Genomic DNA, 23,239 nt, shown 5'->3' on the forward strand with positions numbered 1-23,239 from the left:
CCTTTTCCCTTGGTAAAATTTTGGTGAAATTGGAATGAGACTGCCTACCTCTTAGGACTGTTGAGAGGGCTAGATGACAAGACGTGTGGTTAGAGAGAGGAGGCGTCTGCAGGGAAAAAGTTTTCAGTTAAATTGAAGTAGAAGGATAGTTCACTTTATTCAATAGAAGTCTAACTGGTGATTATATACACTGAGGCCTTTGAAGTACCAAGTGTTTTGAACAGCATGAAGTGTTCTCTTTCTGGTAAAGTCTCTAATGCTATTTTGCCATAAGTCTGAGTGGGAGGCTCCTACCTCTGGAATCACGTTGACAGCCCAATCCAGTGAAGCCCAAACCCCCAGACCATGGTGCCAGGCGTGTTGGGAGGGAATTCTGTCAGATGTGGTTGGAATGCTAGTGCTATTTATGGTGCGTCCTGTTTATTATTAGTTACATTCTTACCAAGCCCAAAGCAATGGGTGCTGTTTTTTGTTTTGTTTTGTTTTGTTTTTCTTTTTCTTTTTTTTCTTTCCTGAGGGAACAGAACAAATAAATATTCCTGAGAGTTTAAGTCTTAGGGAGAAATCAAGAAAATGCCTGGTTTATATGGGAAATCCATGAAGGGACCTTTTTAATAAGCTTCAAAAGAAGCCAGAGGCTGTTCTCCTCGGGGGGAAGGATAACTAGAGTTAGCGACCTGCACATAGAGTCCTATTAACCTGTGAGAAAATGAGCCTCTTCAGATCTCCTCGAGAGGGTCAGAGGACAAAAGTGAAGTAATTCAATAGCAATAAATGTGGGTTTCGAGTGCCACACAAGAAGTCTTCAGTCACTTTATACCCTCACAGTCCAGTTGCCTTCAGATTCAGTTGACCTGAGATAATACATGGTCTAGTCAGAGAGGGGTAAGACCTGTTATTTCTGACACTTCACAGTCACATCCGTGGTACTTTTTTTTACTCAAAAACTTGTTTTATTTTTTTCATAATTGGTAAAATAAGGGCAGTGTTCATGCAGGTTTTCCGTCCCTCCCAGCTCAGTTACCCTGTAAGGAGTTTCAACTGTATGTCCCACACAACTGCTCTCAGGCCCTTGCTGCCCTTTGAGTAATGGCTGAATATCACAGACACTCACACCTCAGACATGCATTTGTATGTTGCACATGACAACGAAGCTGGAAAACTGCCTTCTTCAAGCTACTAGATTTCTTACTTTACATGTATTGCTCAGCCAGCTCATAATAGCCAAGTGTGAGAACCTTTCCATGTGGCTCCATGGAAGCTTCACAGGCCCTCCTGACATCTAGGTAAGACCCATGGGGGTGCTTCCTTCCCATCCTCTGCAGAGCCTGACCTGCGCAGCTGTCGGGATCCCTGAGGATTCTCCAGACAGAAAGGGGAGCTGTCTCGCCTTGGCAGCCGCCATCTTTTTCTCTCGCTCTCCTCTCCTAGATGTTTCCTGCTCTGTCATTTGACCACAAGAGGGAGCTTTCGCTAGCAGTCCACAGGCTCCTGTCCTTGTCACTTCCTGCAGTACCTTGCATGCACCAAGGACTTGCTGTTCAGTATTCACCCTCCTCTTTCAAAGGTCTTAGCAAATGTTAGTTTATCATTTTCAGATATCTTCACATTCAAAGAACATACACTGTGCTATACAATGCCTTTCGTATACATTATGTTAGATAAGCTGGGCACATGTTCATTCTTATTTTTAGATAAGGATATTGAATTTCAGAAGGGTAAATCTATTTCCCAAATTTATAGAATTTTCCAAATGTCATTGGTTTTATGCAAAATAATAAACACGTTTTGTGTGGTATTTCCTTGTTATTTGTAGAAACTTCTGAGATAATGCATACACAGATTCCACAGTCTTCTGGGGTATCTAAAAATTATTAAACATTTATTCTGCTTTCCCTTTTCCACATATGCCTGTGTTGTGGAAAGTGGTTAGTTGTTTGGAGTAGCTGAAAGAGAACTCGTCTCAATTGTATATATTGCCTCAATAATTCCCTTAGTCATATTTCTGTATTTTAGTTGAGGTGTAGTTCAAACCACTGTAGATAGATGGGAGTTCATTCTTTAATAGCCTCAAAGAAGAAATTTCCACCCCTTCTGGTGAACTACCCTGGTGGTGAATAGTCCACCTCTCTCAAGCTCCTTCTTTTGGAAATCCTTGTCTGCTGGGCTTCACTTTCAGTGTTTCTTCCTCCACTGCCCTTGGTGACATTGTGGGGCACTTCCTCCTAATAAGCTTTTGCTTATCTTGCCTAGTTCAAAGGAGGATGTTTCTCCTAATTTGTCTTTTCTTCTGGATATGGTTCGTGAATTTGAAATCACCCCTTTTCTTTCTTGCATCTCTGTAAAAAACATTATTAAAAGCTACTGAGGTGATTCCATCAGAATCCGAAGCTCAGCTTATGCAAGTGTTTTCCGTTAAAAGTCATATTTCTGATGTGATCAACCAAGAAGGCAGCTTTGTTCTATTTTTTCCCCATTTTATGACATGTCCTGACTTGTTCAGTAGCACCCTTGTCTGAGCAGCACGTGCCCTTGTGATCACACCACTCACTTGTTCTCCATCACTGCAGACAAGGCCCAGGACCACTGGCAGTGGCACAGGTGGCCTGTGCAGAATACAGCTGTGCATTCGCTTTCTGACATGAGCAGTGAGAATCACACCAGGCCTGCTTAGTGCTCCTGATCCCAGCTGCCTGGGAGGGGCAGCTGCAATTGGTATTGGCAACACTGGTTTCTTTTATTGTAGGCTTCTGAGAACCAAATCACCTTCTCAGAAATTTAGCCTTAGTTCCCCAAGCTAGCCAGATATCTTCACAAGTTGCTTTCTCTTAAAGTCTCTCTGTTCTCTCTTAATTGCTGCCACCAAACTCTCTCAAAGGACAGTTTTTAAAATTATAACTGCACCTGTTTAGTTTGCAGTTGAGACCTGTTCTTTCTTTCCTGGTCTAGTTTCTCTATCAAGATGGCCCAGTTGGGGGAACTGCTGTCTCTCACCCTCATCCTTGCTAGAGAAGGAGATCTAATAGGATTTGTAAATCCGTAAGCCAGCTCCACTCTGCTTTCCTGGGTAGTCAGAATGTCTGGACATCTTTCTTATTTAACTCCAAGCCTTCTTTTTCCTTTTAGATAGCTGTTTTTGTATTTGTTTTTGTTTTTTTCCTGCTTTATAATGTAAAATCCCATGTGTTTCACAAGATCTTGATTATCTGGTCAAAATCTAATAAAAGTAAAAATGAGGAAGAACTGAGTGGAAGAGATGGCAACTGTATCTGACAGGCAGCGCTCTGCTTATACGCTTCAAGGGACAGGACACAGGGAGGGAGCCTTGTCGTTTTCACAGCTTCTTCCCCTTACCCCTCACCTGCTACCCACAGACTTGTCTTGATAGGTGATTTCCTCTCAGTCTCAGTTCTGTGGCAGTCTGGGCCTTTTTCTTCTACAAACATTCCACTTTTATAACCAGCTGAGCCTTCTATCCCAGAAGCCCTTTCCCCTCCCTGGTCTTCATCCTCCAGGAATATTTTTGAGCCTTTCACTGGTAGAGTAGGTAAATACTGTCATTTTAAGAGACATGACCACCAGGAATAGCAAGGACTACACTGCCTTGGGGCTCCAAGAGTCCTGAAAATGATCCTGCATTGTGGGTTTGAAGTTAAAACAGATTCTAGATTGCAGATTGTGCATGAGAGCAAAGTTAGATGAAGAGTAGAATCGATCTCATTTGGAAAGCTGAAAGTTTTCCTTTACTTAAAAGCCTTTACTTAAAGGCTTCATGAAAATAGACCGTGACATGGCTTTCGTCCTTGGTTCTTGCCTGGTTTCATGATTATATTGGTTTGCTAGGGCTGCCATAACAAAGTGTCAAAAAATGAATGGCCTAAACACCAAAAATTTATTCTCTCACAGTTCTGGAGGCTAGAGGTCCAAGATCAGGGTGTCAGCAGGGTTGTGTCCTGCTCAAGACTATGAGAGGGAATCTGCTCCAAGCCTGTCACCTGGCTTCTGGTAGTTTGCTGGCACTCTTTGGCATCCCTTGGCTTGTAGAAGCATCAGCCTGATGTCTGCCTTTATCTTCATATGGCATTATCCACATGTGTTTGTCTGTCTACAAAAGTGCGCTTTTTATAAGGACACCAGTCATATTGGATTAGGGGCCCACAACCTCTTCTTAACTTAGCTAGTTACATCTGCAATGACCTCATTTCCAAATAAGGTCACATTCTAAGGTACTGGGAGTTAGGACTTCAACATATGAATTTTGTGGGAGACACAAAATTGTGACCACTGTCATTACTATCAGTTAACATTTATGTAGTGTCTGCAGTTCCTGGTTACTAAACTATTACCTGTCCTAAAAATGGTGGCTTCTTATCTGTGGAAGCTTATTTTCTAAGACCTTCAGGACCATAGACAGATCTAAATATAGTATATTAGAATAATAAACGTAAGATGGGGAAATGACTTCAAGTGCTTTTCATAAACTAGTGTTTTCAAACCATGGACTGCAGAGATGACTCAGCTGCTTGGCCAGTGAAGGAGTGTATTCTCCCCAAATGGGTGGGCTTCCGGCCGTTTACCCCCAGCTTTAACCAGAGTGACTCAGGTTTTATGTATCTATATATTGAAGTTTGTATTAGAATTCTCCAGAGAGAAACAGAAACAATAAGATGTATATAGAGAGAAAGAGATTTATTGTAAGGAATTGGCTCATGTAGTTATGGAGACTGGCAGGTCCAAAATCTTCATGGGGGGCCAGCAAGCTGGAGATGCAGGAGAGCCAGTGCTGCCATTCTCGTCTGAAGGCCGGCAGGCTGGAGATTCAGAAGAGCCAAGTTTCCAGTTTGAATCCAAACGCAGTCTGCTGTAGAACCAGGAAGAACCAATGTTGCAGATGAAGTCTAAAGGCGGTAGAATTCTCTCTTGCTCAGGGGAGTCCAGTCTTTTGTTCTAGTCAGGCCTGCAGCTGGTCAAATGAGGCCCACCCACATGAGGTGGGGAAATTGCTTTCCTCAGAGTCCACTGATTCAAATGTTAATCTCATCCAAAAACATCCAGAATAATGTCAGCCAAATATCTGGGCACCGAGGTCCAGCCAAGTTGACACATAAAATTCACCACCACAGAGCTCTACATAAACTTCTATTGGAAAAAAAGATAGATCTGCTGCTGAATGCAATATAAAGAAAGTTTGAAAACTCCTGTTTCAGACAATTCTAGATTGGAAGCCCAGGTTAAAGGCTTCTCATTCTTTTTTCAGCAACTACTTAAGAACTGTAAATTTAATTGTATAAGACGTCCCTGAAAAATTAGCTTAGCTCTTCCTTCTCAGGGTCTGTTTAGAACTTTGCATGCTTTTGAGACAGAAAATATATTCCCTGACTCAGTGTAAATCTGTGAACTAAAGAACTTTTTACCTAGTTTATATTGTCAGACTGGACCAACTGGTGTACTTTAAGCTTTAGAAAATAAGACAAGAGTTTGCTTATCTTATCAGGCTTTTGAAATGCTATCTATTTGAGAGTGATAACTAGGGTGACTTGTGCCAGGCTTGTTTTGTGGGAAGTATTTTGGATTAAAGATTAGAAGTCCTAGATTGAATTCCTGGCTCTTCCCTTTGTTAATTTTGAGCAAATTCATTAACCACTCTGGGCTGCAACGTTGTCTTCTATTTGCCCTGGGTATGGAGCCTCCATTGACTCAGCCATGTTCTTCTCTGACACTGAACACCTGCAGGCTACTGAGTCCTGGAAACTCTATCTTTTCAGTGTCTTTGGCCTCCATCTGCCCTTACCCTACCACACTTCTCTGCTTTGGTCAGGCCCTCACCACTTGTTGCTTAAGTCACTGCAGTGACCTCTTAGGTGGCCTGTGCCTTGTTTCTTCTCCAAGGCATTCTCCCTTTCCTGCGTGACTCTCTTTTCTCAAGAGTGAATCTAATCATGTTTATTTCCCTATAACTTTCAGGATACAATTCATTTTCTTCTAATAATAGCTAACATTACTGAGTGCCTACTCTGTGATCTGAGCAGTGCTAAACATTGCACATGGATAATTCAGTGACCCTCACAACAGGTTTATGGAATGCAGTTACAGTTAGTACCCCCATTTCACCAATCTGAGGCTTAGAGGTTAAGTGACTAGCCTGAAGTCACGTAGCTAATAAGTGATAGAGGCAAGACACTGATCCAGGCATTCTGATTCCAGAGCACACACTCTGAACCCCTTCCCTGCTGTGTTGTCTCCCTGGGTGGCCCAAAGACCCTTCAGTGAGCTGCATCTGCTTCCTCTCCAGCACTGTCTCACACCTCACTCTTGCAGGCACCTCACCCAATAGACACAGCCACACCAAACTCAATATCCTAAGTGCTGTACACAGGGCATATAATGACTGAATCTTACGAAGGTGTCTCTTAAAAGCCTTTGCTTATTAAATAAATGAATGAATATGTAAAGCAATAGGTTAGCAATAATCCATCCTACCATTGTCAAGATTTAATATTATTGTGTTGTTCTAGATTAAACCACAGATACACTAGAATTCTGCTAACTCACTCAAAATTTCTCAACCTTGGCACTATCGACATTTTGGGCCAGAAAATTCTTTGTCACAGGGAACTGTCCTGTGCATTGTAGGGTGTTTAGCAACATCCCTAGCTTCTACCCACTGGAGAGATGCCTCTACCACACCCCAAGGTGTGCAGCCAGAAATGTCTCCAGACATTGCCAAATTTCCCAAGGAGCAAAACCGATTTAGGACCACTGGCCTTACTCCGATTGCTCATTTATACTGAGCTTCTGGATGAGTCCTTTAGCTTCTCCAGTACTCAGGTTCCTCATCCTTAAAAATAGGATTCGATACTAATTTATTCTGTAGCCAGTGATGTAATTAAAAGTGTTCATATACAGTACAGCTAAATGCAGTGTGATGTCTTGGATTGCATTCTGAAACAGAAAAAGGACATCATTGGAAAACTGGTGAAATCTGAGTAAAGTTAATAGCTTCTTCCCAATATTAAGTTCTTAGTTTTGCTAAATGTACCATGGTTATATAAGACGTTAACATTAGGGGAGGCCGGAAGAACACTATATCAGAAAACTCTGTATTATCTTTGCAATGCTTCAGTAATTCTAAAATTAGAAGTTTGTTTTGTTTTGTTTTGTTTTGTTTGAGATGGAGTTTCACTCTGTTGCCCAGGCTGGAGTGCAGTGGCACAATCTTGGCTCACCGCAACCTCTGCCTCCCGAGTTCAAGCGATTCTCCTGCCTAGCCTCCCAAGTACCGGGGACTACAGGCATGTGCCACCACGCCCAGCTAATTTTTGTATTTTTAGTAGAGACGGGGTTTCACCATGTTAGTCAACCTGGCCTCGAACTCCTGAACTCAGGCAATCGTCCCACCTCAGCCTCCCAAAGTGCTGGGATTACAGGTGTGAGCCACTGTGCCTGGCCAAATTAGAAGTTTTTAAAAAATATTTATGTAAGTCATTTACTAAGCAAAAAATAAGGGAGACCCATTTTCAGACCCAAGTAGAAGAGATATATATTAATAGATGTTCCTTCTTAGCTCTAGAAGACCAGTTAATAAAGTAAATGATTTTATTGTCTGTTATTCATTTCACAGGCTCTCTATTCACATGGATGATGAATTGCGACATATTGCACAAAATTCTCTTCAGGGTTTACTTGTTGACTTCTCAGATTGGAGAGAAGATGTCCTATTTGGCTTTACCAACTTCCTGCTCCGGGAAGTAAATGATATGCATCACACACTCCTTGATTCGTCCCTGAAGTTGCTGCTGCAGCTGCTCACCCAGTGGAAACTAGTCATACAGACACAAGGAAAAGTCTATGAACAAGCCAACAAAATCAGAAATTCGGAGGTGATTTTCACACCTTACCCATGAATTTATATTCTTTTTTGTTGTTGGTGTTGTGGGGTGGGACAGTCTCACTCTATTGCCCAGGCTGGAGTACAGTAGCATGATCTCGGCTCACTGCAACGTCCGCCTCCCGGTTCAAGTGATTCTCATGCCTCAGCCTCCCGAGTAGCTGGGATTACAGGTGCATGCCATCACACCCAGCTAATTTTTGTATTTTTAGCAGAGATTGGGGTTTTGCCATCTTGGCCAGGCTGGTCTCGAACTCCCAACCTCAAGTGATCCTCCCGCCTCAGCCTCCCAGAGTGGTAGGATTACAGGTGTGAGCCACCATGCCCGGCTGAATTTATATTCTTTTAGGCACTGTATATGTGAATGAGAGGCAGTCTAGAACCTTTAGAATTCTTACTTCCAGCCACCTAGGAACTTCCTCTCTGGTGGTGGGCCTTAGTTCTTCCACTGGCATAAATTGTGACCAAGAAACTCAGAGCATGATGTTCCACATCAGGTTAGACTTGTTAACATTCACAAGGTCATTTAGGGAATAGAAATTGTTTTTTTCAGAGAAGTATGGTGCAAATATATTTGTGAGAGCAAATGACTACAGTCCAGGGACTTAGAGCTGATGTGGATGTGGATGTGGATGTGATGTGGATGTGGATGTGGATGTGGATGTGGGTGTGGGATGGGTGGTGGTGGATGGTGGATGGATGTAGATGAAGGGTGGTGGATGGATGGATATATGGATGGTGGATGGATGGCATACGGACGTGACACGGACGTGGACGCAGGTGCGGACGTGGATCGTGAAAGGGAGGTGACGCAGGATGTGGATCAAGATCGGGCGTGACGGCGTGGTGCGGATCGTGGACGCAAACGGACGGATTAATGGATCGTGATCGGGATCGGGCGGATCGGCGTGAACGTATGCGGATCGCGGATCGGCGTGACGTGGATGCGTGACCGCAGATCTGGTCGCAGACGTGGATCGTGGCGCGGTGCGGGCGAGTAAGATGGATCGTGGACGACAATGGATCTGATCACGACGGATCGCGGATATGGCGGATCGCAGGCGCGTGACCTGGATCGGGCGGATCGTGAACTCGACCTGACCTGACGCGGATCGCACGCTGGGCGCGGATCGAAGATTGAGGATCTGCGCGGACGCAGATCTGCAAACTGGATCTTAATGGATCGCGGATTAGGGACGTGGATGGATCGTGGGCGGAAGATCGACGGACGGACGTGATCGGGTGGACGGACGGACGGACGTGGACGACGGACGTGATCGCAGAATGCAGATCGGCGGTGCGGACGTGATCACGGACGGACGAAAAAGTGGACGTGGACGTGGGCGTGGCGGACGGACGTGGACGTGGACGGCGTGGTGGCGGATCGGAACGGACGCGGATGGATGTGGCGGACGGGTGGCGGGTGGACGTGGAATGGATGGATGGATGGAATGGATTAATGGATCGTTGATTTAGGTGTGGGTGGATGTAGATATGGATATGGATGTAAATGGATGTGATAGGGATGTGGATAGGGATGTGGATGTGGATAGGGATGGACGTGGATGTGGTGTGGGTGTGGATGTAGATAGGATGTGGATGTAAATGGATGTGATATGGATGTGGATAGGAATGTGGATATGGATGTAGCTGTGGATATAGATGTGGGTGTGGATGTAGATATGGATACATGGAATGGATGGATAGGGGTGGGATGGATGGATGTGGATATTGATGGATGGATATAAGGAATGGAAGGTGGATATAAACAAGAAACCACGAAAGGAAGGAAAATATTCATGGAAGATAGCGGTGTCTTGTGCTCTTTTATCCTTTCATGTCTCAATCCTAAATGGTTAAGGTAGCGATAACGTTTTGCAGAGTGCATTGAGGAGGAGTGTTGTCAGAGGAGAACCAGGGCAGTGGGAACTTGGCATTGGCAATGAGCAGATGGAGAAAGGGGTCTGGCTGGAGAAGAGTGGAACTGAGAGTCTAAAGACTATGGAGGCTCACGGCAGTATAGTAGCATCTGGGGAACAGCTGGGATTCCTGAGAGGCTAACCCCAGAGATGACATTCAGCTCCTTCTCCCTTCCCTGTGTTGTAGACATGCCAACACATGATAGGTAGGAAACCAAGGATTATATGTGCTTGTAACGGGAAAACAAAAATGAAGGTGGAAACTTCCCTGTTGACTGGCTTGCTTTTACTTTAGATTCACTTGGTTGGGGATTGGGAACTTTCAGAATCCATCACACACCTGTGCAAAACCTAGAGTAGAATCTAACATACAAACAAGTAGGCAAGGAGAAATAGAAAGTAAATGTTTGAAAATTCGATTTAATAGTATCCAAAAGTCTGTGGAGAATTTAAATAACAACTTTGGCCACTTTGATTGTATATACAGTGTAATACCAAGTGGTAAAGATGAAAGGAGTTGTGTTTTTATTAACATTAATAGCCTTTGAAGAGTTATTTTTCATCAGAAGTAACAAATGGTTGATGATATTCCACAGCAACAAGTGATCTGAAAGACAAAAGGGGATCTAGGATATTTCATGAATAGTAATAATACATTCATAGACATGTCTGGTTCTAAACCATTGTGATTTATTTTAACATTTACAAGGTCAAATGTGCAAAAGATATATAAAACATGAGTTTATTCTTCTTCCATTGTTATTTTGCTGAATACAGAATGTTGTTCTTATTGCATAACAGCTCATTGCAAATGGCTCCAGTCACAGAATTCAGTCGGAACGAGGTCCCCACTGCAGTGTACTCCACGCTGTAGAAGGTTTTGCTCTGGTTTTACTCTGCAGTTTCCAGGTGGCCACACGCAAACTGTCCGTTTTAATACTCAAGGAAATTCGAGCGTTATTTGTTGCCCTGGGACAGCCTGAGGTATGGATTTGTCTTCTGAATGTTTCCATTTCTTACTTTCAACTGTTCTGAAATTTAGATTAAAAAGTACAAATGATGCAGTACTATTTCATGTACTTTTATGTTACATGTGGTGTCGCATTTTTCATTCATTGTTAGGTTTTAAACGATTGTAATAGCATTCTTGATCTACTAGATGTAAGTCATGTTTTCTAAAAGCAATAGAAAAGACCAATCCCAGTTCTCCAGGGACATTACTTTGCTAAGAAGTAAAGAATTTTAAGATTAATTTAGGCTATGGATCATTTCCTCCACAGTGTTCAGCACACATCTAATTAAGAAGATATTATTACTTTATATTAGAGAATAAAATTGAAAAAATAATATATCTCATTTGAAATGATCAAGGTGCAAGTTTGGCAAACTGAAAGATGTTTAATCTTGATGATGGTAGAAAATGGCATCACAAAAAACATGTCCTCTTGAAATGGAAGAAGGAAGCCAATTATTAAGCATGATCAATGCCTGCTAACACCCCACATGTGGCCAAATGCTGTACACCTTGTTCACAGAAAACACTTCTTGCTCTCTTGCAAGTAGCTTGGGTGGCCAAACCAAGTGCATAATTTGATGAAAGAAGGACCAGCTTTTCATGTCATATACTTCTTTAGAAAATTATCACTTTCTATTTTCTTCTTTTAAAAATAATTTGGTTTTATAATACTTGACATAGTCACTCTCTTTATAAAATATTTTCAACTTCACAATCTTTTCTGTTCACATTTCTTTAGATAGCTTTCTGATATATTTCAGGGCCACATCTCTGGCATCTTTTAAATGAATCTCTAAGACATGCTATATTTTAGCAAACCTTCATCATGTTTGTAATTATGAAAGTAATGATAATAATAATTACCATGTCCATCCTGGCTAACACGGTGAAACCCCGTCTCTACTAAAAAAATACAAAAAACTAGCCGGGCGAGGTGGCGGGCGCCTGTAGTCCCAGCTACTCGGGAGGCTGAGGCAGGAGAATGGCGTGAACCCGGGAGGCGGAGCTTGCAGTGAGCTGAGATCCGGCCACTGCACTCCAGCCTGGGCGACAGAGCGAGACTCCGTCTCAAAAAAAAAAAAATAATAATAATAATAATAATAATTACCATGTATGTGTCAGGTACTCTGCTAAGTGCTTTATATAGAATATCTCATTTAACCCTCATAATAACCTAAGGATTGGTTTGGTTATTATCCCATTGTACAGATACTGAGACTGAGGCTTAGAGAGGTTAAATGCCTTCCCCAAAATCAACAGCTGGAATGTAACAGAGCCAAAATTCAACAACAGATATATACACATGGCTCTAATGCCCCACTTCTTAAGTGTTAATCCAGTAGACTGCATCAAGGATGTTCCTCATATGTTGTTTTCTTTGACCTGCCATAATGTTTTTTAAATCATTGTCATTCACACACAAATAGAGACATTCTAAGGCTTTTCTATAAGGCTTTTGAGTAAATAATTTTATATTTTCAAATTTCTCCATAATAAAGGGTGGTGAATGAATATATAATATATAAATAAATGAATATTTATATATTCATTACATATATTATGTTCATAATATATAAATGAATGGATGAATTTATTTATGATATATAAATGAATGAATCCATTCATTTATGTATTATTCATGTAGCATTTTCACTTAGATACTCTCTCGTGCCCTTTCCAATTTGCATCTTATATCAAATCGTTATATACTATGTAGATACTACAAAGAGTGTGTTGTCAGTCTGGTTTCTTTGGGACTAAAATTCAGTCACAGTAAACAGTTTATCAGGTATTTTAACAGACCAGTGACTTAAAGTAAGTAGCATTTTAGTTGGTGGTCTAACAAAGCATGTTCTTGCAGGATTTCTACTTCTCAAAATTAATAACATGAACACCATAGTGAATAACGTATGGTGTTGGTAGATTCTCATGTACATGTATGAGTCTGAAATTCAGGTGTATGTCTTTTCAGTACAATGTGAAATTGGAATTCTAATTATCTTCCATTAAACTTGAAAGATGAAGCTCAGAACCACAGGAGTTTTACTCACTGCCTTCCACCCTCTAGGCACTCACTTTTCTGTGAGAAAATCCTTATCGCTGTCTCGCAAGCTGTCCTGCTTCATGTATCAGATGAAGGTGGTGGGGTGGGTGGGGAGGATTCATTTTCCCATAGAGAGTAATCGCCTCCCCTTTGTACAGGATGACGACAGGCCGATGATTGATGTCATGGATCAGCTAAGTTCTTCCATTCTAGAAAGTTTTATTCATGTAGCAGTTTCGGATTCAGTAAGTACACATTTGATTCCAATTAATGGCTCTTAAAAGCTCTGGACCTATCTAAAGTAGAGAGTCACTGAAAAATTACATGGAATAATTTGGGTGTTTATGTCAGATTAGTAAACTGACCCAAAGGTACTTATGAAGATAAGACTAGTTTTTCAGATGTTAGTTTAAGATAAATTTTACACAAAATCTGGGTCTTAGGAATATAGATAATATTTGTAAACTACAATTTTAAGAAGAATTGCTCAGGATTCTTAGGGAAAATTACTTTGCCTTTTTCATTGTACTTATCACTTAATATTAGACTTAACAATATTGTACTTAATATGTAACTTCTATTTATGTGGTACTTTATAGTTTACAAAGTGCTTTTACATTTATTATTTGATTTGATTCTCACAGTTACTGAAATTCAAAAATGTTAAGGGATGAGTCCACAGTCACCCAAAAGGGGAGTTTTAGAGCCCAGGGTCAAGTCTGGTCTCTCGAACTCTCCTTCCCAGGTTTGGACTCTGAACCTAGGAGAGGTTTATCTGCTACACAAATACATTCTTCCTTTGGCAACTTTCAATTTCCTGAACAAGTGTAGAAGGGAAATTTAAACTGATTTTAGTTATCTGACTTTAAAAATAAAAGTGTAAAAACAGGACCTGCATTAATCTGGGCTAAATAGCTGAAGGGAGGCAGGACAGAGCTGAGACTCCTTGCAGAATCCATGTTACTGATGTTGCGGATGCCTGATGTGCAGATACTTGTCAGATAATTATAAGTGTATACAAAACCTGAAGACATTTCGGAGCTCTTCATGGCCTTTTCTGACTTGATTGAACACAGATTCCTATTTTTAGTAGCCCTGTTCTTGCTTATGGTCATAATAATAATACACTAAAACTATAAGCCAGGTACTGCAGACCTTAACAGTCATAGTGAAATAGTCCTACCTCTTTTAGAATTTGAAATTGTTTTGACATGGAACGGAATATTAAGCTTTGCTTAATGTACGTATCCTACTTGCCTACAGATAGCGCTTTATATTTTGTTCATGTACTTTTGTTCTGTGTGTACCAAAATCAAAATCTTAAGCTGGGTAACTAGCTCAGCAATACTGAACTTAGGAAGATGTACAGAAACGGGGAGAGAGTAATGGGAGAAGCGATGCCTGCTTTGTGCCAGGTGTTTTTACAGCTGTTATCTCATGTAATTCACTGAAAGATTTGGTGAGATCAGCATTATAATTCCCAAGTCATACATTCAATAAACAGAGATTCTAGGATGTTCAGTAATTTTCCCAGGTCACAGGCTTTGGGCAGAGCCTATGTTGCCATCTCATCTCTCAGGCTCTGCAGCTCCATCTCTGCCCCTTACAGCCTATTGACCATTGAGGCCACTATTAAAACACTCTTACCCATGGGAACTCATAAACCCAACAGATAAACTTATCATTTTACATGCCTAACAAACATAAAGGCAGTGTCCTCTCTTGGCACAATAGCTGGATTATTTGAAAATTGATTTCCCCTGAACTTTGGTATCTAGACTTAAAAGAAAACAAAATGGAATATAAGAACTTATTAATATAGATATTTACCTTTCAAGAGATTTCAAGGGATTTTTATTTTTACTTGCTATCATAGGGCGAGAATATGTAGGTATCTTGGCCGGATGTGGTGGTTCACGCCTATAATGCCAGCACTTTGGGAGGCCAAAGCAGGCAGATCACTTGAGGTCAGGAATTCGAGACCAGCCTGGCCAACATGGTGAAACCCTGTCTCTTCTAAACAATAATACAAAAATTAGCCAGGCATGGTGGCGTGTGCCTGTAATCCCAGCTACTCGGGAGGCTGAGGTACAAGAATCACTTGAACCTGGGAGGCGGAAGTGGCAGTGAGCCAGGATCACAGACCACTGCACTCCAATCTGTGTGACAGAGCAAGACTCTGTCTTCATACATACATCATACATAAAATAAGAATATGTAGGTATCTTATCTCAAAAACTGTCAGTAGAATGCCCTTCATAAAAGAGATTGTGCTTAGCCCTCTCTCTAAATCAAAGGGAAGATATTTTAGTGTAAGGAAAGATAGAGAAGATCATAGCTTTAAGAATATATTAATTAAAATGATAAAAACGTATTTGTGAATCTCAGAGATGAATAACTTTTCAGAATTTTAAAATAGTGAATCCATGGTTCAGTTTAAATTTACTGTCATATGTTCATTCAACAAATAATTAGTAAACAGCTTCTGTGTACTGATACACAGTGCTCTGTGACGATAAACCTGTCAAAATATGATCCAAGTTCTTAAATTTTGCACTTAAGCTGCTTATCATCTAGCATAGGAAGACTGATGACCACACACCAAGGTCAAATGTGGTAGGTGCAGGATTGGTATTTCAGATTCAAAGCCAGTCCAGTGCACTCAGGAAAAGCACTGTGCAAGAATGAGTATCCAGGCTGAGCCCTGTGGAGGAGGGATAACTTCAGTTTGGGTTTAACTCACAACCTACCTCTTATACCTACAGGCAACGTTACCACTCACCCACAATGTGGATCTGCAGTGGCTGGTGGAATGGAACGCAGTCCTGGTCAATAGCCATTATGATGTGAAAAGCCCTTCCCATGTCTGGATATTCGCACAGTCTGTCAAAGACCCATGGGTCCTCTGCCTCTTCAGCTTCCTCCGGCAGGAGAACTTACCCAAGCACTGCCCCACAGCCCTCAGCTATGCCTGGCCTTATGCCTTCACTCGTCTCCAGTCGGTGATGCCTCTGGTGGACCCAAAGTAAGGCATCCTTGTGTTTTCCTCTGCCCTGTTGTTTTTCCATTTGCCCTCTTAAGTTTTCATTTTGTACAAGAGATTGGGATGTTATCATCCCAATTTCTGAACTTCCTACTAGAGAATTCTTAACATTGAGTAAAAACATTAAAAAATTTTTGTCTAAAGCTAGTGGGTTTTTTCCTCAATAATCAGTATGATTGTCTAAGTCTATAATTTCAGACTTTTAATGGTAAAAGATACTTGAAAGTTCTTCTGTTTGACTCCTCATCCAATGCAGATACTCTTCGAATAACATTCTCAATCGACAGTTGTTCAACTCTATTTGAGTACTTCCTATGATCTTTATTTAATAAGTGATATTTAAAATCCAGAACTTAGTTTCACTCTTGTTTTTGATTCCATATTTCTAGTAGCCCAATTAATGCCAAGAAAACCAGCACTGCCGGCAGCGGAGACAACTATGTCACTTTGTGGAGAAACTACCTAATTCTTTGTTTTGGAGTTGCAAAACCCAGTATTATGAGCCCAGGACACTTAAGAGCTTCCACTCCAGAAATAATGGCGACCACACCTGATGGTACAGTGAGCTACGATAACAAGGTGACATGACATGCTTCAGAAGAATTATTCTGTAAGGTTTTTTTTTAGCTTGTTTGTCTAGAGTTCACAGTGCACATTGCACTGTGCCTGCCATCTGGAGTATTATGGGATCAGATTTTCATCCTACACATTTCTAAATTCCATTGAGTGTTTATATGAATAATTTATTACTCCTCCCTGACAAGTGGGGAACCAAAGATAAAGAAAAGTTGAGAAACTTGCTTAAGACCATAGAGTGACTTGTATTTATTCATGCCCTGAGGTTTGGTTTGTGTCCTGCAACACCACACTACATTTCTGTCCCTCCTCACTGAATATTCACCTTTAAATCATGCCTTGATTAAATAAATTATCTTGTTAAAGATAGCTTTGTAGACTTAAATGGTTTTAAAAAGAAGAAAACCATTATAAAATTTTTTTTTAGAATTTGTGTTCCAGGTGAGACCTGCATTCATTTTGCTGTATTAAATTTGTGGGGTTGTGTGTGTGTGTGTGTGTGTGTGTGTGTGTGTAGGTGTGTGTGTGTTTCCTGAAATGATGGCAGTGCCTTGGGATGTGGTTCAGTACTTTGAAACTGTTACAGTGGAATCATCCTTTGATTAAAGGAACCATCCGTTACCATGTTACCTCTTTTTCACTTGTATTCAACTTGTTTCAGGCCATAGGCACCCCATCGGTGGGAGTTCTGTTAAAGCAGTTGGTGCCTTTGATGAGACTAGAGAGCATTGAGATCACAGAGTCCTTAGTTTTAGGATTTGGAAGAACAAATTCCCTTGTTTTCAGGTACAGTAGTCTTAATGAGTTGTTCTAAATTCATACATGCTGCTGCTATTGTCGTTCCTTTATTAACTCAAATTTAAGTCTGTGTGTTGGCGGGTACCTGGAGAGTTTATAGGCTTTGTGTGACTCCCACTACATCGTCTTGGTTGATGTGCATGTAACAAGCATTCCTTGCAACTGCCTCACCTGTCACTTTTAGTCATTGCAACTTTGATTTTACCTCTCAAATTTTATTTCACTGGCAAGCTTTGTTTTAGACAACTATAAATGAAGATAATTCAGTATCAATCCCAGTTAGCCAGACTGTTCAGAGGCTATCACGTCAAAATAACAACAGTCTGCTCATCAGACATTTACCCAACGGACTCTCAAAGGTTAAGCATTGATAAAACCCTTTCTAATGTGTTCAGTTCCGTTGGTTGATCTTCCTTTCTTTCTTTCTTTCTTTCTTTCTTTCTTTCTTTTTCTTTGTTTGTTTGTTTGTTTGTTTGTTTGTTCGTTTGTTTGAGAGAGTCTCGCTCTGTTGCCAGGCTGGAGTGCAGTGGCGCAATCTCAGCTCACTGCAACCTCTGCCTTCTAGATTCAAGCGATTCTCCTGCCTCAGTCTTCTGAGTAGCTGGGACAACAGACCTGCACCACCACGTCCAGCTAATGTTCGTATTTATAGTAGAGACGGGGTTTCACCATGTTGGTCAGGCTGTTCTCAAACTTCTGACCTCAAGTGATCTACCCACCTCAGCCTCCCAAAGTGCTGGGATTACAGGTGTGAGCCACCACGCCCAACTTGGTTGATCTTTCTGTAGGGCACTTTCTTTGCCTTAATATAACCATATACCTGCTTTCTGGATTCCTTATTTATTCACATTTGCAATCAAATAAACATTCCATCTGAAGCACTCTCAAAGCCTTTGAAAGAGACATTGTAAAATGTTAGTTTGGGTTGCCTCTGATGACTTTAGCTAAGCAACAAAACCCTATATGGACAAATAAAATCTCAAACAAAATTTTCCATGTAGATAGAAATGAGAAACCTCCAAGCATTTGTGAGAAACCCTACTTGAAAAATAAAGATTAATAAGATGTTTTAGAGGCTATTGAAAAAGATCTAAGTTATTTATGGTTAGAGTCAGATTTTGTTTTAATTTTTTTTTTTTTTTTTTTTTTTGAAACAGAGTCTCACTCTACTGCCCAAGCTAGAGTGCAGTGGCATGATCTCGGCTCACTGCAACCTCTGCCTCCCAGGTTCAAGCAATTCTCCTGCCTCAGCCTCCTGAGTAGCTGGGATTACAGGTGCGCACCACCACTCCCAGCTAATATTTTGTATTTTTAGTAGAGATGGGGTTTCACTATATTGGCCAGGATGGTCTCGAACTCCTGACCTTGTGATCCGCCCACCTCAGCCTTCCAAAATGCTGGGATTACAGGCGTGAGCCACCGTGCCCAGCCCAGATTTCATTCTTAAAAGAAGTAATTGTGGGTTCTGACTGTGTAGGTACCAGTTAACCAGAGTTTATTACTAGTTATTGGTTAATTAGTTAAGACAAAATATCATATAGAAATACAAGGAGATGGCTGGGCGCAGTGGCTCATGCCTGTAATCCCAGCACTTTGGGAGGCTAAAGCGGGTGGATCACCTGAGGTCAGGAGTTCAAGATCAGCCTGGGCAACGTGGTGAAACCCCATCTCTACTCAAAGTACAAAAACTAGCCAGGCATGGTGGTGTGCGCCTGTAGTCCCAGCTACTCAGGAGGCTGAGGCAGGAGAATAGCTTGAACCTGGGAGGCAGAGGTTGCAGTGCACTCCAGCCTGGGTGAGACTCTGTCACCAAAAAAAAAAAAAAAGAAAAGAAAAGAAAAGAAAAAGAGATAACAATAACAATCCCTGAAATTACCCAACATTCTTTCCCAAATAATCTAAGATTGTTTTGCATATATGGACCTCTAAATATTCCTAGAGACAGGTAAGATTATGTAACCAACTAGCCTCGTGAGTCTAGAAAACTTAATGTCTCTGGGCTTCAGTTTTCTCAACTGTAAAATTGGCATAGTAAATAAACATAAATAAGTGTATGTCTAGTTTTTTAAATGTTACTATAATTATAGAATCCATCGCATAAGTTTATTGAGAGGACATATTAAATGTAAATATTCACAATGTAAATATTTGTTAAATGGCCACTGTAAAGTGAAGGAGACTATCGATGTTATTCCCATTTCTTCGATGAAGAAATTCTAATGTCTGCATTGGAGAAATCGGGAATCGAACCCAGGCTTTCTGTCTCTCAGTATGGAATGGCATAGAGTTTACTCCCATCTTTGGATTTTCCTGGCTGGTGATGTTTAATAGAACAAAATGTCCTACCAGAAAGTACAAGGTTTTCAAACCTGGGCATACTGTAGACAAAATACCTACATACTAGTCTGACAACAAGCTACATCTTATCTTTTTGTCTGTTTTTTTGACCTAGCGATTCAGAAGTTATTTCTTGAAGAAGAGAACTAATTAGATTAGAAAGTATAATGTTGAGAACTGGAGATAATCAGGACAAAGACATATATTGTGATCAAGATTTATATTTTTACTATATAAAAGAAAAGGTCTTGATGAGAATCTCACAATTTTAGTACTTGCCATACAGAATTTTTTATTTATTATATAGTGGAAATAAAGGAATTTAGCTCTGAAATCCAAAAAAGGCTTTGTTTTAAAGTCAACTAGAGGTCAGTCTCCTGAGCACAGATCCCAAATGCAGTGCTGGGGTAATCGCACCCATCTCTTTTCCACTAATTAGACTGAAAATTTCTTGTGTGCAGGGGCTCAATTTTATTTATCTTCAGCTCCATAGCTTGTAGTAAAGTACTTGAATTTAGAAAATACTTGGAAAATATTGTTTGTTTAATTGCTCACAAAGGGTTTGTTTGTTTCTTTTTGCCATAGAGATCTCCGGAACATTAAATCAAAATCAAGTCAATAGTTACTGAGCCAAAATTATATGCATAGCACTGGAATTAAGACGAATAATACAAAGTATGGACAATACCTGTTTCTAGCCTAGCGCACGATTGGGAAATGGAGAGGTCAGGGAGATTGTAGTGTTAGAAGCAAAGTGCAAACAGCAAGTGATTTGGGATTGAATGGATATAGAGTATTTAGTGACAAGTTTGGTGTCAAAAACAGTGAATTTCAAAATTGACCTTTTTCGTCCGTAGAGAACTGGTAGAAGAACTTCATCCATTAATGAAAGAAGCTCTGGAAAGAAGACCAGAGGTAAGAATTTGAATTTAAATAATTAAGGCTTGGTTTTTTGGACAATCATCTGAATTTAAATCAAACCCAGTGGTTTCCCCTAAAGAATACAAACACCTAACAACTTTTAACAATGACTATTGATATTTTAACTTTTGTTGTTTTTATTATCTTTCAGTTTTCATTAAGTAATTAGTATAAAATGGTTCTATAGATTTTATGTCCTAAACATATAAATGCAAAACAACTTAAAATACTCATGTATGTCAACTATCACATTCTTTTGCAGGAGATTTGAATTAAAATTGAATTTTGGGTTTTTGTGTGTTTGCTTGTTTTTTTTACAAGTAGTTGAATGGCCAAGAATGTAATTTGTCTCATCTGGCATATGAGGCATTTTACCCAGCATCACCTTCCCTGAAGTGAATTCTGAAAAGTTTTTGTACCCGGATAAAAATAATAAAAAGACTAGAAAAGGGCCGGGCATGGTGGCTCACGCCTGTAATCCCAGCACTTTGGGAGGCCGAGGCGGGCGGATCACCAGGTCAAGAGATCGAGACTATCCTGGCCAACATGGTGAAACCCCATCTCAACTAAAAATACAAAAATTAGCCGGGCTTGGTGACGCGCACCTGTAGTCCCAGCTACTCAGGAGGCTGAGGCAGGAGGATCGCTTGAACCTGGGAGGTGGAGGTTGGAGTGAGCCGAGATCACGCCACTGTACTCCAGCCTGGGTGACAGAGCAAGACTCTGTCTCAAAAAAAAAAAAAAAAGAAAGAGAAAAGAAACTTTCTCATATAGTAGCAATGATACAAGAAATAGCAGAAATTAGGTCAGGTGCAGTAGCTCATGCCTGTAATCCCAGCACTTTGGGAGGCCAGTGTGGAAGGATGACTTGAGGCTAAGAGTTTGAGACCAGGCTGCAAGACCTAGGTCTACAAAAAAGTTTAAAATTAGCCGAGTGTGGTAATGCATGTCTGTAGTCCTAGCTACTCGAGTAGCCGGGTGTGGTGGTGCACGCCTATAGTCCGAGCTACTCGAGAGGCTGCGGCAGAAGGATCACTTGAGCCCAGGAGTTCAAGGTTACAGTGAGCCAAGATCACACCACTGCACTCCAGCCTGGGTGACACAGTGAGATCCTATCTCAAAAATAAATAAATAAATAAAATGTAAAAATAAAGAAATAACGGAAATTCAGCAGTGTGAATAAGAACAGTGTTACTTCCATGACTGGAACTGGGATTACTTCATGTCCCCTGCCCCTTTCATTGGTTTCAGATGCTTCCGCCTTTCAGCAGACACTGAGAGCAGCTGGGAAATGAGGCCTTGTTGTTTCTCAACATTTCCACCTAACATTTACTGACCCACTTATGATGTGCTTCTCTTACAGCCTGTAGATAGCAAGCATTTCCTCTGAGGATTAGGAAGAAAGCAAAATATATGCTGACTGTTATGCTTAGAAAATTGAAAATGACTAGATTATGCCTCTTCTTAATACCATTTTCTAAAGCAAAATTAATATTGTTTTGCCCATGTCTGTAAGTGATACTACCTTTTTCTACACAGAACAAGAAACGCCGAGAACGGCGAGACTTGTTAAGGCTACAGCTACTTCGAATTTTCGAACTTCTGGCTGATGCTGGTGTAATAAGTGACAGGTAGGGTCAGAATTCTACCGAGTTGCTCTCTTCTCACCATACTGATCTTTTTGTCTTTCTTTCTGTCTCTCTCTTTTCTTTTGTTTTTAAATATAATACCCTTAACTTAGAAAAATCCAAAAAGCTCGCTTTTTCTTTTTTCATATTTTCTTTACACTGCATATAGGTTAGGAACAACTTTAGTGTATGAGTTGTGACAGTGAATCTTAGTTTTCATGAAGCCTGTATTAGTTTGACATAAAGACTGATCATCTAAAAATTTAATTTTCCTTTATTCCAGCACAAATGGAGCCTTAGAGCGGGATACTTTAGCCCTGGGAGCTTTGTTCTTAGAATACGTGGACTTGACCCGCATGCTCCTAGAAGCTGAAAATGACAAAGAAGTTGAAATTCTTAAAGATATCCGGGCGCATTTTAGTGCAATGGTCGCCAACTTGATTCAGTGTGTTCCAGGTACAGTGATCCATTACAAGAAATTACCATTCATGCTTGGAAGCCCATTTGTGTTCTTTATTACCGTGCTTTCCTCTTTAACCCTACTGGCCTTTATGCAGGTCTGGGATGGGATTATTTACTTTGAGATACTAGGACATATATATGAGAACAGATTGTCATTACTCAGCACAGAGTTGGAAAGGGAATGATAAGTATTAAATCTGGCTTTGTGTGTGTCATTTCTATTCTTTGTTTTGGTTTCCATCTGAAAATGAACTGATGTGATTTCCATAGGAAGGAAGGAATTCAGAGGGAACATTCACACAGGCTTCATTTTTTTTCACATTGTCTCTATACTAATCTGTGAACAGGTAATTTCAGCAATATTTCTTCTCTCTGACTCTATCCTACCAACACATTAAATGTATATAAAGCTTAATATAGTTTACATTTGATTAAATATTACATTATGGAGAAAATTTTCTTTCACAGAGCAAATGGGTATGAAACATATTCATTCTAATAGAACATAGAAAATAAAATAGCTGGTTAGTTTGCTATAAAAAACTATTATAATTAAAAGTTTTTGGTATTATTACAAAAAGTCCCTTGTCAACTAATGTTTCTGCTTT

General features: G+C 40.5%; 1 protein-coding gene across 7 annotated transcripts in view; it reads left to right on the top strand.

The window, feature by feature from the left end:
* Window positions 1-23,239, top strand: part of FRY (FRY microtubule binding protein) — a 269,947-nt gene that overhangs the window by 132,766 nt on the left and 113,942 nt on the right. For all 7 annotated transcript variants that reach the window (XM_003913738.5, XM_017951077.2, XM_009191743.4 and 4 more), the window contains 9 exons: window positions 7,622-7,880; window positions 10,609-10,791; window positions 13,025-13,111; window positions 15,632-15,891; window positions 16,299-16,488; window positions 17,147-17,271; window positions 20,478-20,535; window positions 22,081-22,172; window positions 22,453-22,625. In XM_003913738.5, the coding sequence (XP_003913787.3) occupies window positions 7,622-7,880; window positions 10,609-10,791; window positions 13,025-13,111; window positions 15,632-15,891; window positions 16,299-16,488; window positions 17,147-17,271; window positions 20,478-20,535; window positions 22,081-22,172; window positions 22,453-22,625 (1,427 nt within the window). The remainder of the gene's footprint in view (window positions 1-7,621; window positions 7,881-10,608; window positions 10,792-13,024; window positions 13,112-15,631; window positions 15,892-16,298; window positions 16,489-17,146; window positions 17,272-20,477; window positions 20,536-22,080; window positions 22,173-22,452; window positions 22,626-23,239) is intronic.

This window comes from Papio anubis, chromosome 15 (genome assembly GCF_008728515.1).
Source record: "Papio anubis isolate 15944 chromosome 15, Panubis1.0, whole genome shotgun sequence".
NCBI lineage: Eukaryota > Metazoa > Chordata > Mammalia > Primates > Cercopithecidae > Papio > Papio anubis.